Source organism: Phoca vitulina, unplaced genomic scaffold (assembly GCF_004348235.1).
Source record: "Phoca vitulina isolate PV1807 unplaced genomic scaffold, GSC_HSeal_1.0 scaffold16, whole genome shotgun sequence".
NCBI lineage: Eukaryota > Metazoa > Chordata > Mammalia > Carnivora > Phocidae > Phoca > Phoca vitulina.
In genome coordinates, this window is record NW_022589719.1 from 7378774 (window position 1) to 7394019 (window position 15246).

Here is a 15246-nt window from a genome sequence, read left to right on the forward strand (position 1 = left end):
TAATCTTGGCGAAAAGCAAATTGTAATAACCACATGCATCAGTTCAGTGCTTCTTACTCTTTTTCCGGAAGAGACAGAGGAACTGGATCTTCCAATCCCAAAGATGAGAAAAACTAAAGTTGTAGTCCTAACAGCACTAGTTTATAACATTCATTCTAGTCATTAACAAATATGTTTATTTAATATAAAAATTGGTTGTTTCTTCAAAATCTTCCATGGATTTTTCATGGCCCCGGTGATAGCACCGGCCCCGCCGGAGGGGGAAGGGAGGTATGGGGTTTGTGTATCAAAACAGTGGAAGCAGTGACCACTGTCCTCCAGGTTCATATACACGCATACACACACACACACACACACACACACACACACACACACGAAAGAATGCAAAAAAGGACAAAGTGAAGTGATATATGAAAAACTTTTGGGGCGCTTGGGTGGCTCAGTTGGTTGAGCGTATGACTCTTGATTTCGGCTCAGGTCACGATCTGCAGGTTGTGAGACGGAGCCTCTTGTAGGGCTCCGGGCTCAGTGGAGAGTCCACTTGGGCTTCTCTCTCTCCCTCTCCCTCTGCCTCTGCCCCTCCCCCTACTCACTCTCACTGCTCGCCCTCTCTCTCTCTTCCTAAAATAAATAAATCTTAAAAAAAAAAACACCTTTTGAAATTAATAAAAACCAAGCATCTGAACATGGTAAAAACCAAGAATTGAAATCTTGAACACTCCACATAAAACCAAACTCTCCTCAAAAAGAAAAACTTGGGAAGAAGGCAGTACAAGAGACCAAGTTACCACCCCCACTGTGAGTTCAAGGTCCACAGATGAGGAATTATAATCACTCTGTTCTGATTATCATTACCGCCTAAAACAGAAACCTCTCTGTAACTGTGACCATCATGGCATAAGACACTAGAACTTCTGTACACACATAACTCTGGTTCTAAAGAGGTGAAGATCACCTGCCATATAAAAGCTCCTGGAATTATACCTAGCCGTGTATGCTTGTGACTTTTCTCCCAGCATATGAGACAAGAGAGGGAGTAAATTGAACCACCTCCTTCTCTCTCACCAAAGGGCATTTTGATAACAGCACCTAGCCATCTCCAATTTTATCCCAGATGAGAGATTAAATCTCCCCTTTTCCTGGGCTTCCAGTTCTTTACACATTTAGCAGCCAGAGTGGTCTACTAATGATTCAAGAATACAGAAAACCAAAAAGCTACTTACAAAGACTGCAAAGCGCTCAGTCCTCGAATGGCTTCACTGGGTACTGTTTTCAACTGATTGTTTTGCAGGGTTCTGGAAGGAAATTTTTGGTTAGTGAATAACAAGCAATTGTTACTATTTTTTCTTAGAAGAATTCAGAGCCATTTCTATCCAAAAAATATTTCCAATGGCAGGAAAGGGGGAGAGATCAAGGTGGAGAGCACCCAAGGAAAGAAAACTGCAAAAAAGCAAGAAGCATTTGCTATAAATCCAGAAATGAAACCTAAGCTGCTATCCCTAAGCCATCTCTTCACACAGACCTCCTGGTAATGTACATTTCCAGGGGTGTTTCACTCTCAGGAATTAAGGCACCCTAATTAATGTTCGTCACCCTAGGGACTGTTAATTAGGAAGCATAGCAAGTTAACTGAGAGGTATAACAAGCAAACCTGTTGGAATCCCTAGTGCCTTTTCAAATTGGAATAAAGCAGAGCCCAGAAATATGGGCATTAGGCGAGCCAATTCTTCCAAGAAGACAGCAGACCCTGAGGTCTTAAGGAGCAGCGGACATGCCCTCAGTGAATGGAGGGGCAGAGCAGAAAGGAGCTGTAGAACAGAGGCATAGATCAGTACTAAAAATGAAATCTTTATTATTTTTGCCTAAAGCCATTTCTAGTCATATTAATAAAATGACTTCTTGACATGAATCATAACCACAGAATGGAGTGGTAAAAGCCACGTATAACTCCCTGAACCAGAGAAGTCTGGTGACTTGCAGAGGGTTACCCAGCAAAGTAGTGGCAGAAATGGGGCTGGCAGTCAGTTTACCTGTTCCCCTAATCTGCCATAGTCCAAACCCCTAAACCACTGCCAGGAATTTATTTCCTGGTCCCTCACAGATTCTGTAAATTATAGGCATCTTAATTCCTTTTAGCTTTAAAATGATTTTAACATTTTGAGCTTTTGTAAGCCTTTTTTCCCTTTAAATCAGCTAATTCAAAGTTCTTACAGCTATACAATAAGTAGAAACAAAACTCTACCAGTAGAGCTTAAATATGATTTTGATTCAATCCATTAGCCCCACAAAAAGCCTAATACATTCAACTGTAATGCACTGAAGGTCAGAACACCTATTATTTAGAGTTTTAACTTTTGTTATCTAGACCCAAGGTTGCCTAAATCAACCCTCGCCTCCCACACTACCCATTGGCCACTCCTTAAATCTTTTTAATCCTGAACTAAAAGAAACTGTGCTTACCCTAGCTCCAAGCATGTTGACTATGCAAAAAGAAAATACACAGCCAGCTGTGAAACTCTAAAATTGCATTACTTACAGAACTTTGAGTTCTTTCAACCCAGACAAGGCCTTTGGGTGGATAAAAGAAAGGTCGTTGCCAGCCAATCGTCTAGGGGGAAAAAAGTAGCAAGAAAAAAAAAAAAAAAAGTAATTTAGGCTCTTAAAAATTCAGAACTCACAATAAACTCATCTGTGATTAAGGATCTATGTTAAACATTTCTCAAGTCTATCTGACATTAAACATGGACTTAAACCTTTGCTAAAGCAATCCCAAGATTCTTCCAATGAGATAAATGTCTCTAGAATTTTTTTTTAAACTCCCAATACAATAATTCAAACAGGCACATTTTTATTCTGGTGAGGTCAAGCAAGCCAAAACACATTAAACCAAATTAAGTTTGCTATTCATGGTCACTCTCTGCAGCTTGCAGTGTTTTCCAAGTGCCTCATAAATACAGACCACTGGTCAGCAGGCAGGAGTGTTTATACCGTTCAGAGCAAACCAGTCTGTTAAGGAGGAATGCCTTCTGGAGGCAAGTCAGCCTGTTATCTCTCCATTACCAAGGGCGGCATTTTCTGTGCAAAAGGGAAGCAAAAAGTGAAAGTCACTGTAAGCATAATTTTCCAAGCAAAGGCATGTGTGTGTATATACACACACACATACATATACATGTGTATATATATGCACACACACACACACACACACATACACAAACAGGTGAACTGAAGGAAGGTTTCCAAGCACTGACGCAGAAATGACAGCTGTGTGCCCATATGTTAAACACAGGACTGTCCCAGTTTCCTGGTTTCACCAGGGGTACTCTCTCAAGCAACAAGATTTTGTATCTGTAATTTTTTTTTAATGCTCTCTCCCTCCTTGTTTCTTAGGATCGCATAGTCATCAAGTCATATTAATTCCTCCTTTAAAGGTTCTTTTTTCATCCCTTTCTCTTCTCTCTGCAAGTACCCTGCACCCTGGAGCCTTATTCATCAATTCACTCATTCACTAAAAGTTTCATTCATTCATTAACAAATAGGAGTGTCTACTAAGCGCCAGGCATAGGACATCCTCTTCTTAGACTTCCGCTCCCCACCCCACCTTCCTCTTATTACGCTCCTCTTATACACCCTGATTTTAGGGACACAAGGAAAGCTCCTTCATTTGAAGTCACTGAGGTCTGAAACTCTACCATTCAGATGCATCATTTTCTCTGGAACTCTTTGTCCCAGTTAAAATGCAAATAGCCCTGGAAAGGACAATATTTGATCCTTACCTATCATTAACATAGAAATGTGCCCTGAAGGTGTGTATGGGAGGGGGGATGTAGGATGCAGGTGGAGAACAAGAGGACTCAGAAACCAAGAATGAGTATATAGAATTATTTCTTCAGTAGCAAAGATCACAACACTGACTTCTCAGGCAACACCACAGGTGTGACACAGGGTTTATGCCCCTAAATGAAATTCCTCCTAAAAAGCCCTCTCACCACACACTTTGATCTCACAAGGCACCCTAGCACCTTTCAAGCCTTCCCAAAATCCGGCCTCAAAATAGCTTACTTTGTACCACCAGTCTCTTGGCTTTTTACCTCCTAGGGCTCACCATATGTAAAATGAGGGATTGGAAAAGGCAGTTTTAATACCTCCTGAGGGTTAAAAATATTTAAAACTATTTCTCCTTAGCGATCCTCTAGGTTCTAGACTAGACAGTGTCACCACTTGTCTTTAAATGCTTCACCTCACAACCTCACCTTCACTCCTTGAATACTCAACTCCAGCATTACTTCCCATGAAGACTTCAGTTCTCATGAACATGCCTCATGTGTAAATTACTAGAACTCATAATTAACCACAGGCTACATTCTATTAGTTGTTTCTTGCGCATTAGTCTTGTAGGTCAAGTACAAACAGTGCCCAGAACAGGGCATGCATCTCACAACTCTGTTATTACCCACCAACGTGTCAACTCATTAGTCAGAAACTTTTTTCTCACAATTTCCCCCTCGAAAATGCTCGCCATTCCAATGCCATAGCATCCCACAGTCTACCTTAGTGCAGGCTCGGTGCAAGCTCTCTCAGGGGCCTTTCTATGCCAGATTCACTAAGATTCAATTGATAATGCTGATAGCTGAAATGGGAGTGTTTAAAAGATCACATTTTAAAAAATCAAATTGTTAAAAAAAAAAAATCGAATTCTACCATAAGGGGCAATAGCCCTCTCCCCCGCAGGGCTGCAAGTAATCAGGTGACTATGACTGTTCTTCCAAGTTATCTGAAAGATGTGCCTTAAAGTCTAGGGTGCCTGGCTGGTTCAGTTGGTAGAGCATGTGATTCTTGATCTCCGGGTTATAAGTTCTAGGCCCCTGATGGGTGTAGAGATTACTCAAAAATAAAATCTTAAAAGAAAAGGGGGAGGGTACCTGGCTGGCTCAGTTGGAAGGGCAAGCAACTCTTGATCTCAGGGTTGTAAGTTTGAGCCCCACATTGGACGTAGAGATTACTTAAAAAGAAAATCTTTTAAAAAAGAAGGATTAAAAAAAAAAGCTCAGGTCTACTAAAAGACAAACACTATAAACAGACTGAAGTTGTTGTAGGATTCTTCTTTTTTTTTTTTAATTTATTTATTTGTCAGAGAGATAGAGAGAGAGCACAAGCAGGGGGAGCAGCAGGCAGAGGGAGAAGCAGACTCCCTGCTGAGCAAGAAGCCCGATGCGGGGCTCGATCCCAGGACCCTGCGATCATGACCTGAGCCAAAGGCAGACGCTTAACCGACTGAGCCACCCAGGCATCCCTTGTTGTAGGATTCTTAATTTTTTGTCTCTAATATTAGTTTTTAATGTCCCCATATCTATGGGCTTTCCTTGAGGAGTTCAATTTATTATACTAGGGCTCATGAAAGAAGAGTATTTTATAAAATAACAAAGGAAGTGGCAAAATGTAGAGCGCCTGATTACCTATACTTGTCAACAGAAGAGAGTGTTTAACCACATTAGCCAAGATATATTTGCTGCCTTTTCCCAAATCTCTGCCCCCTTTATAAGCCAAGGGAAAACTAAAGTAACCTAACTTCAAAAAGTATCCTCTCTTTCTCCACTACTTATTGTTCATAGAAATAACCAAATGAGCTCTCTGCATACAATTTCTCCTGAAATACAAGCCCACTATCTGGAGAAATAAACACTTGGAGGATGCAGCGGATGGTGATAATGCAGAGTAAGAAGGCACACTACCATACACTACTGCGATTATTTCGTTTCTTACTAGAATAAACATATCATGTGGAGCCTTTAGGAATGCATCAACCCATGCTTCCCAAGCTGCTGTGTTCATGATTAATAAACACAACAGCTTGGAAAAGGCTCTACAGATCCAGCAATCGCACAGCCCAAAGTCTCATCCCATTTTGCTTCTTACATGAACCTGTATTTCTTATTGGAGATGCTGGGGATGCTTCACATCCAAAACCTCAGATCCAGAAGAGAGCAAAGTGAATAAGTAACAGGGTTAGGGACAAAGTTCCAAAAACTCTGAAAGAAAAGAAACCTATGTAATGAGCCCGCAGTAGTTGCAGGCACCGAGATACATGGTTTACAGACCTTCTTCCATTTTAATCATCTCGTTGCTACGGCCCCGCTTCTCTGAGTCCCTGAGAGGCTGGGTGGCATAAGGCACACAGAAGGGAAATGGAGGAGCCAGAATTCCAGTTCTTGCCTGGCTAGCTTCAATGCTTATTCACGTCAGTGCCTCTGGTGTGTCACCAAGAGGCTGGGAAATAATTCCCAGAGAGGTGGAACAGAGTGGACTTGGGCAATAGCCTTGTTCTGAGTACCAACAGCTCCCCCCGAGTAGACTGGAGCTCACAAGCAGGGACAATGGCATTAGGAGCTCAGAACTGCAACTATGGAGGAATTTCCAACAGACCAACAGTGCCATCCTTTTCCACAGCAGTGGGAAAGGGGGTAAGGATGGGATCCCTGAGTGCCCCCAGGGTGAGGGCAGGCCCTAAACCACTGGGACTTTACTTAGGACATAGAGTATTCTTGGTTGTGCTTCTTTTAAAGCATCTCTCATGGAAAAAGAGGTGGCTGGTCCTGAGGAAGGGTCCCCAATTGTCCTCTACTAGCAAAGACCAGCCACTTCCAATTTTATACCTGGGTTTGGCTGTGCTAGACCCAACAGTTTTCTCAGTCTCACTTCATGAGGATGTACTGGCTGGCCCCAGAAAACCTTTTCATTTTGCTAAATGAGGATATATAGATATCTACTATTACTGTTCTTCCAATGGCTGTGAAGACCTAAGGGGGAAATAATCATTAGTGTAAGAACAGAAAGGTGAACAAGGTATAACTTCCTGTGTGCTAAGGGTACAGGGTCCCAGGCATCACTTCTTTCTCATCTATACCCTGTAGTTCCTGTCTCCAAAGACCAAGAGCCTCCTTGCAAGGTTTCAACCCATTCAATCTTTTGGTCTTCCTGCTGTCACCTGAGCTTAAGCCCTCAATTCCCCTCCACCTTCCACTGGCTTACTGCCATGAACCTCCACAAGACTCCTGCCTCAACCACTTAATTATAATACTATAAGAGCTAAATCTTAAAAAAGCACAACCCTGAGCATTTTCCCAAAGCTTTTTTCCACTGCTGACTTAGCTGGAACTTCATTACGGATCCTCTCTTCCTTTCTTACCTGATTCCGCAACGTTCCCTGTGTCCTACAGTTTAGCACACCATGCTTTTCCACCGTTCTTTGCTCATAACACTTCCTTCGCCTGAAATACTCTGACTCCAGTCTCTGCCAAGTGAATCATTACTCATCATTACTATCCAAGTTGGATACTACCACAAGTATGAAACCATCATGGTATCAGCTTCCTCTGATTCCACTGGTACTTAGACAAAGCTCTCATCGGGCACATCTTCTTTTGCCTCTAGTCACTACAAACTTGTCACATCTCCTTAAGTTGTATGATATGTCCCTTATGGGCAGAGACCAAGTCATATTCATTTTGTATTCTCTTGCATGGGACCTTATGTATAGCAGACACTTGGTATTTGCTGTAATGCCTCAGCTAAGCCCTGGTAGGAGTCTGGATTCGACTGCTACTAAAAGAGTGGGGAAAGCTTACTGTTTATCTCTTCTTTTCTGCATGTTTTCTCCTCTTGTTTCATTTCTGCTCCCCTACTGCCCTTCACTCTCCTAACAAGAAAGAACTACTTGGCTACATCTTAAAGTGCTATGGCAACAATTTTCTTTCTTAACATCTGCCGAGAGTACATTTTCTTAGGGAAGGGTAGGGGGTAGACCTTAAAGACGGGAACACCAATCCACTGGTCAACAGTATTATCGCAACACACTCTGGGTTGTGCACATGATCACACAAAATTAAAACAAGTCTAGCAGGACTTCAAATGGGGACACAGTCTACCTCAAGGCAACTCCTATTTATTCTGCTTGTTACAACAGTCTCGGAAGCAGAGAGAGCAAAGACAGGGAGGGGAGAGACAGAGAGCGGGTGGAGGAGAGGGAAAGGGCAAGCCATTAGACTTCCGCTCTCCCACTGGATCTGGAACCCTTCCAGGAGACAGGATACAAGTGGCTCAGTGTGTAAGGTCTTTATGAATCTGTTTTGTGCACATTTATTATTCATAAGGTCCATGGATTCACATTAGCGGCTCTTTCCGGGTAAGCTAGAGTTTTCAATTATATCCTCTCTTCTTAATGCATATGCTACATGATATTTTCGATCTGCCATCCGTCCCAGAAGGGGGAAGCAGGAACAGCGCTGGTTAAACGAGCACTGGTCAATGGTGGGTATGAACAAGTAGGCCACATTTCAGTATGTAATTTGCGCTAGAGGGTGCATGCTTTCATGAAATGCGCTGAATTAGACTGAGATTTCTTCACTTGGGAAGCAATTTTAAGAAACGAGAGAGGCAAGTATGAAACAGATAATAAAACAGTTGGTGTTACTTCTCTAAGAAAGGCCTGGATTTAGGTTTCTTCTGGCCTATTACAGAAATTTCATTGTAGCCATTTGGCTGGAATTCTGGCCAAGAACCAGTGGACTAAGGACTACAATCCACACCCTGACTAGACATATGTACCAAGCCGGGAGGAGGGCAGATGAGGGTTCAGTAGCTTCCAGCAGCTGTCGTGAGGAGCCTGGCGTGGAGAAAGCAGGAGCTGAAGGAACTGCAGCAGTCAGGCCCAAGCCGGAAGCACGCGTGCACACAGACAATAGAGAGCTGTACTCAGGGCAATTTCTCTAGCATACTACGGAGAGGTCGGGGAGTAGAGGACAAAACTCCCCATCCATTCGTGTGCCTACCTTCCTTTTGCAGAGGTGGTTACCAGATGCGCTGGCCCTATGCTATTGTCAAGGTCTGACATAAAAGTACTTGGCACACCACCCTTCCCTTCTGAGCTATATTCATCGACCCCTTCCACGATGTCTTCTCTCCTCCCTCACCACTTCTTTCTACACCTACGTTTCCCCACCTGACAGATCTTCATTTGAAGCCACACATAGGAACTATCACAGATTGCACCCAAACACGTCCAGGCTGCCTCTCCTGCGCCATTAAATTCTCTCATGCAGGTGGGTCAGCACAGCATCATGCATGCTACATGCATCAAAACTGAACTGGGCAAGTATGGCCACAGGAAACCGTCTAACGGGAGGTGAGTGGCATTCTCTTAATATACGTAATTTGAAATCTGCAGGTTCTAAAATGTTGGCAACCATTTTAAAGTAAAAGCAAAAAACACTGCAACACATACCTCTAACAGAAGTCCTCAACCATATATTTATTTATGTATTAAGGTCCTACTATGTGCTTGGAACTCTGCTGCCTCCTGTGAAAAATAAAGACCTCAAGAGGTGCACTGGTTTCCAGTGATGGATATTTAGTATCAATATATATTGCCAAAAAGTTGGGGCGCCTGGGTGGCTCAGTTTGCTGAACGTTCAACTCTTGGTTTTGGCTCCAGTCATGATCTTAGGGTCATGAGCTCGAGCCCTGTGTCAGGCTCTGTGCTCAGCGGGGAGTCTGCTTGAGTCTCTCCCTCTCCCTCCCCGCTCTGCCCCTCCTGTGTGCTCTCTTTATATATATACAAAATATTTCTTTAAAAAATATATATATGTGTGTATTGACAAAAAGTAGCATAACTGTAGCACGTCTTCATTTTCATTATCCTACTATACTGGCCCTCATTATCACCATCTCCCTATTGTTTTTTTTAAACCAAACAAAGTGCCTCTGTTTCCTTTGTGCCTTGCCCAAGGTCCTATACCACAGCTAAATAATGTAAATCCTAGAAATAAAACAAGGTAAATAAGGTAAAATAATGTAAATTCCAGAAACAGAACAATGCTGTTTTGTGTATTTTCTATGAATGGCTTTAAGAGAACCAAAGGATGTAGTTATTTTCTTAGTAAACAGAAGGGCTAACAACTAAATAGCTCCCTTTGGACATTCTTCCTATCAAGGTTAAATAAACTTCATCTGACAGTGTTTTACTCACCCTATTTCTTCACATACCAGGAAGAGTTTTACATCTTCATATAATTTTATGTAAGTGCATGTAAAAATTGAATATGTTTTAAGGACATGCATTAAGAACCCTTATTAGAGAAATTCCCAAGGTTTTTAAAGTAGATTTCCTTCACAGAGAAGAGGAAAATTATTTCATATATCTCTTTGAATAATATACCTACATATATCATAGGTAAAAGCAATAAAACCCTGGCAATGGTCACATTTCCTGAGCAGAATTATCCTCACAACCTCTGGCAATAAACACACGCAATATCCACCCATATGAGGAAATATGTTATAGCTTTTAAAAAGTTTTACAACTCACATCTAAAAGCAAATATTGACTTTCGACTACAGGCCAAGCACCATAGGTTTGGCAAAATAAGTACTGAGTTTTCCCAAGACACCTCTCATTTCATTTCTTTTAAATAGGGGTAATTCATTAAACATAAAACTTTAGTGGAATTTAGTTTTTATGTAGTCTGATATAGTCTCTGACATCAATAAACTCAAAGTAAGAAAAAATCCTTTGTCTTAACATTCCCCCATCATTTTCAAGCTCAAAAATGTGGTTACCTTCCCCAGGTCATACGGAAGTGTGTGACAACAGGCCCTGCCCTTAGAGAAAAGTCAGAGGAGCTAGAGAGACAAGTGCACACTGACACCTTGAGCACAAAATAACAGGGCACTCAAGCCAGCACTTCGTGGAGAGGAACAAAGAAAGTGCAAGAGGAACTTGGAAAAGAAAGACCAGGGAAGGCTTCCGATGGCAGAAAGGGCTCAAAATGGACCCGTATGGAATGGGTAAGGTGTGAAGAGGAGAGAGAGGAACCACACCTATCAAATACTCATTCATGCCTTCCTGGCAGAGCCTGGTTTGTTCAAATATCACCTCCTTCACATGACGCAGCTCCGTGAGTAAATCTCGATTGGTTTTAACCAATCATACTGATCCCATTCCAGTGACTTGGTTTAGGGCTGGACCTGTGAGCCCAGCTCTGGTTACAGAAAGTCTGCTGGGGGTTTCTGGGAAAGGTAGCTTTCTTCCTAAATGGGATGCAATAGAAGGGATGACTCTCTTCTCTTTCTGGATGCTATCATGTCTAAATATACTATGTGAAGTACCACAACCATGGCGCTACCCTTACCGGAGGAGCAGAGTAGGAAGACAGAGAGAAACTGGGTTCTTGAGGATGTGACCTAACTCCATTAACCAACCCTAGAAGAGTTCTACCATATGCAGGTCTTCTCGTTATGCAAGATAATACATTCCCTTACCGTTGAAACTACTTTGAATTGAATTTGTTTCTTGCAGCCAGAAGTACTTTAACTAATTGCCCAACCAATAACCATTCTTCCCTTCTTACCTAGTAATAGAACCCTGATTTTGGTCTAGACAACAATATGCCCAGTTCAAAAACCATACTTCCCAGCATCCCACTGTGAAGTGTGCCCATGTGACTAAGTTCTAGCCAGTGAGATGTGAGCAGAAGTATTATATGGGAGGCTTAAGATGGCTTCTTGAAGCTGACTACTGGGAAATATCCCCCTCTTTCTTTCCTCCTTCATCTTTCCTGTTGTTGAGAACTGGGTCATGATGGCTACAGCTTAGGTAGACAGTTATTTTGTGATCCTGACATGGTAGCTATACAATGAGAAGTGCAGAGTGTCAGATCCTACATCCCTGCTGATTTGGTGATATACCATAATAGTTCCCTAGATACGTGTGTATATGTGTATGTGTGTGCGCGTGCACCTTACATATTTAAGCCATTGTCGTTTGAGATAATGGGTGCTTACTTTTTCTTCTGTTATCTACCTTATCTTTCTAGGCATCCAGATTTTAAAAATCGAGTATCCTTTAATTTTATGATCATTTTCTTAAAAAGTTAAGTGTGTCTGTGATACAGACTTTTTAGCACCTCCAACATTATCTTCTTTGATATAAACATATAGTCCGAACTAAGAGGTAGTGAAAATACCTATTAGGGGAAAATAATAAACAAATTCTGAACTAAAGGTTCTACTAAAGCATATAATACTATGTTAAACAAGCCTGGATTGACAAAGAATGGACAATATATGGAAGAAATGACTTAGCCTATTTCCTTGCTGGAAATTATATTATGCTAGTAGAAAGTCAAACACATATTCACTTACTTGAAGTCATTACTATTTTTAGTCAAAGAACAAATAATCAGCTTTGATTAAAATACATAAATAAACCAGCAAACTGTGGTTTCAGTTGCTTGTCTACACTTTCTGAATCCCATGTCAAACCTTTTAAACAATGAACTGCTTGATTCTCCTGCTTGATTTCCCCTGAGTACCCTATGACGTCCTGACTTATCAAACCCAAAATTTGAGTACACCCCATGTTTCATCACCTCTACTTCTAAACTGCAATGTACAAGACAAAGTTACAGAACCTGCTGGTTCCACTATAAATATTACCTAGGCTTTAATTGAGACCTTTCTATATTCTTCATTGATCCTTTGTTCATTTCAGATTGACGCAAATAAACAAACATTCCCTACAATGTGTCTAGTTACTAGACTCTAATGGGCCGAGATAACTATGGTTTCTTTCTGCCAGTCTTTCTTCCTCCTTCTGCTTCCTTTCAGGGGGATTGTCCACCTGCAGCCCCAGTGGGTGGGGATGAATTCATAGGCCAGATTGGACCATGCCATCCCAAACAAAGTAACTGGTTCAAGGACAAGCACATGAGGTAAGTCTGGCTAACTAAAGTCCTCCTAAGAGTTTTCTGCTGAAAGCAGCGAGGAAGACTTTAGATACTCATTTGGGATCTCAAGATGTAAAGATGTGCTCGGGGCTACCAAAGGTTTGATTTCCCACCATTTGGAGACAGGCTATTTGCAACAGGAAAGAATGAAGCCAAAATACAACATTAGAGATAATCAAAGTTAAAAAATGGAGAGCATGAGAAAACTCTCATAACTTTTAAACCTTGAGATCGAGTACCATCTGAAGCCAACTCCACCTCTGGACTTTCTAGTTCTACATGAAACAATAAATCCTCTATTATGCCTCAGCTGGGTTGCTGTCTCTTAACCCCTCGGGACTCCTGTCAAATACAGTACATATTCCAAGCTTTAGCTACTCTCCCCAAACCAGAAACCACCTATAGCAGTCCCCACATGCCAGCCTCTTGATGCACTTCTTGACCCCAAAGTCAATCTCACAACTCCACTGAAATGATTCTTTAAAAAACTTAAATTCAAGGCCTTTTCTCAATATCTGGCCACAGGAACCTTTCTCCAGCCTGTCAATGTTGATCCTTCATTTCTTGTGAAAAATCCCTCCTCCCACAGCTCCTGGGGCACAGTTCTGCCCTAGTTCTCCTGCTTCTCTGGCACTTGGTCTTCTTCCCACACCCGGATTCAAGTGTTTCCCAAGGAGTTGTCTTTGGCTTCCTTCCCTTTTCTTTTGCCCTCTCTCGGCAAGCTCTTTTCATCTCATGTTTCCAGTAATCACCTTAAAATAAAAGACTCCCAGATATATACCCATAGTACCCTAATTCTATAATCTATACCCATGAATCTCCATCCTGGACTCCACGCCTAAATTTCCAGAGACCCCTACTCATATCCCATCTAAATTCTATATGTATATTCAAGAATAATAGCTTCTCTTCCAAAACAATTTCTCGTTCTGTATTGTCTGTATGTCTGTATCCTTATCAAAGCACACCAGACTTCTGGTACTCCTAAATGAAAGTGTTACACATGTCACCCCCATCACCCTAGCTGAGACATCCTCTTGATTCTACTTCCATGCATCTTTTGCAGAGGTTCCCTCCTCTGTCTTATTGCCTCTCATCTGCCCTAGTTCAGATTCCCATAATTCTCACCTGGACTATTGCCATCAGCATCTTCATTTGTCTCCCTGTACTGTCTCAGTCACAAACATCCTACTGTCTACAATGAGATTGCCTTCACCGAAGGTCATATCTGGTCAAGTCATTTCTTAGCTCAAAAAACTTCAATAGTCACTCAAAAGTAGAAGCTCCTCATTCATCTGCCAGGAAAGAGGCACAAGACTGGAGCTTCAGTCTGGCCCCAAACTCCTTTCTAGGTTTCTTTCCCATAACTTCCTTTCAGGAACTCAGCACTACAACAAAACCAAACAACACATCATTCCGAACACCTGTACCAGTCTTTATATCTTTTCTCACACTCCTTCTTCCACATCTCCTTATGAATTAACTCCTACCATCCCTCAAGATTCTCCAGAAATACTAACTCTTGGATGAGGTCTTCCTTAATCTTTCTTAATGAGTAGAAATTTCTTTCTCCTTTGAACTCTCTAAACTCTAATGCACCACCCATCTGTCTTGAAGGCAAGGATCCCATTTAATTCAACACTGAACACAGAGCTTTACCTAACAAATTTTGTTGAATTAACAAATTGTCTTACAAGTCTTTCCCCATCCTCTCCACATCTACAGGGGCATAGCCTGGGATGAAAGCCAGGTCCATTAATAACATGCTATGTAACCTCGGGCAAGTTACTTAACCTCTCTGAGGAAAACCTCAGCTTCCTCATCAGCAAAACGGGACTGAATATGTAGTTCAGCATTTTATGAATTAAAACAAAACAATGTCTATTCGGGGAGGGGGGCTATCCGATACATAGCAGGTTCAATTAGTACAAGCTCTCTTCCCATTTTTCTTTTTACACCCTTACTCCTTAATCTGACAGCTTTCCAAATAACACATAGGAATTAAGATGAACCAGACAAGCCATGTCCCTCTGTGAACTCACTGTGTACTTCCGAACAGTAAGGGCAGTGATCTTTGCTACCAAATCATCCCAACAGAGCACTAGAAAGTGCAAGAGAATGCACCTAAGAATAGAGTATTTTTAACTATCAAACATCACCAGAGCAACGAGAAACTCTTTTACATTCTCTGGGGGAAGAAAAACAGTTTTTGAAATTTAAAATAAATTATCAAGACACAGCAACCAGATACAACTTGTGGTTCTAGACTGTATGCTGAACCAGAATTTTATTTTTCTTTTGCTATAGAGAATTATCTATGGAACAGCTGTCAAATTTGAATGAGAATTACAGATCAGACAATAACATATATCAACACTATTTTTCTGAGCGTGGCAACTGTACTGCAGTTATTTAAATGAATATCTTTGTGTTTGGAAGAACAATGCAATATTTAGTGGTAAAGGGG

At 41.6% G+C, this 15246-nt stretch overlaps 1 protein-coding gene across 1 annotated transcript in view; it reads right to left on the minus strand.

Annotated features, from left to right (window-relative positions):
- LGR4 (leucine rich repeat containing G protein-coupled receptor 4) overlaps positions 1-15246 on the minus strand; it is a 99595-nt gene that overhangs the window by 23809 nt on the left and 60540 nt on the right. The window contains exons 3-4 of the mRNA XM_032413852.1: positions 2537-2608; positions 1224-1295 (exon numbers count right to left, since the gene is read on the minus strand). Coding sequence (XP_032269743.1) covers positions 1224-1295; positions 2537-2608 — 144 coding nt within the window. The remainder of the gene's footprint in view (positions 1-1223; positions 1296-2536; positions 2609-15246) is intronic.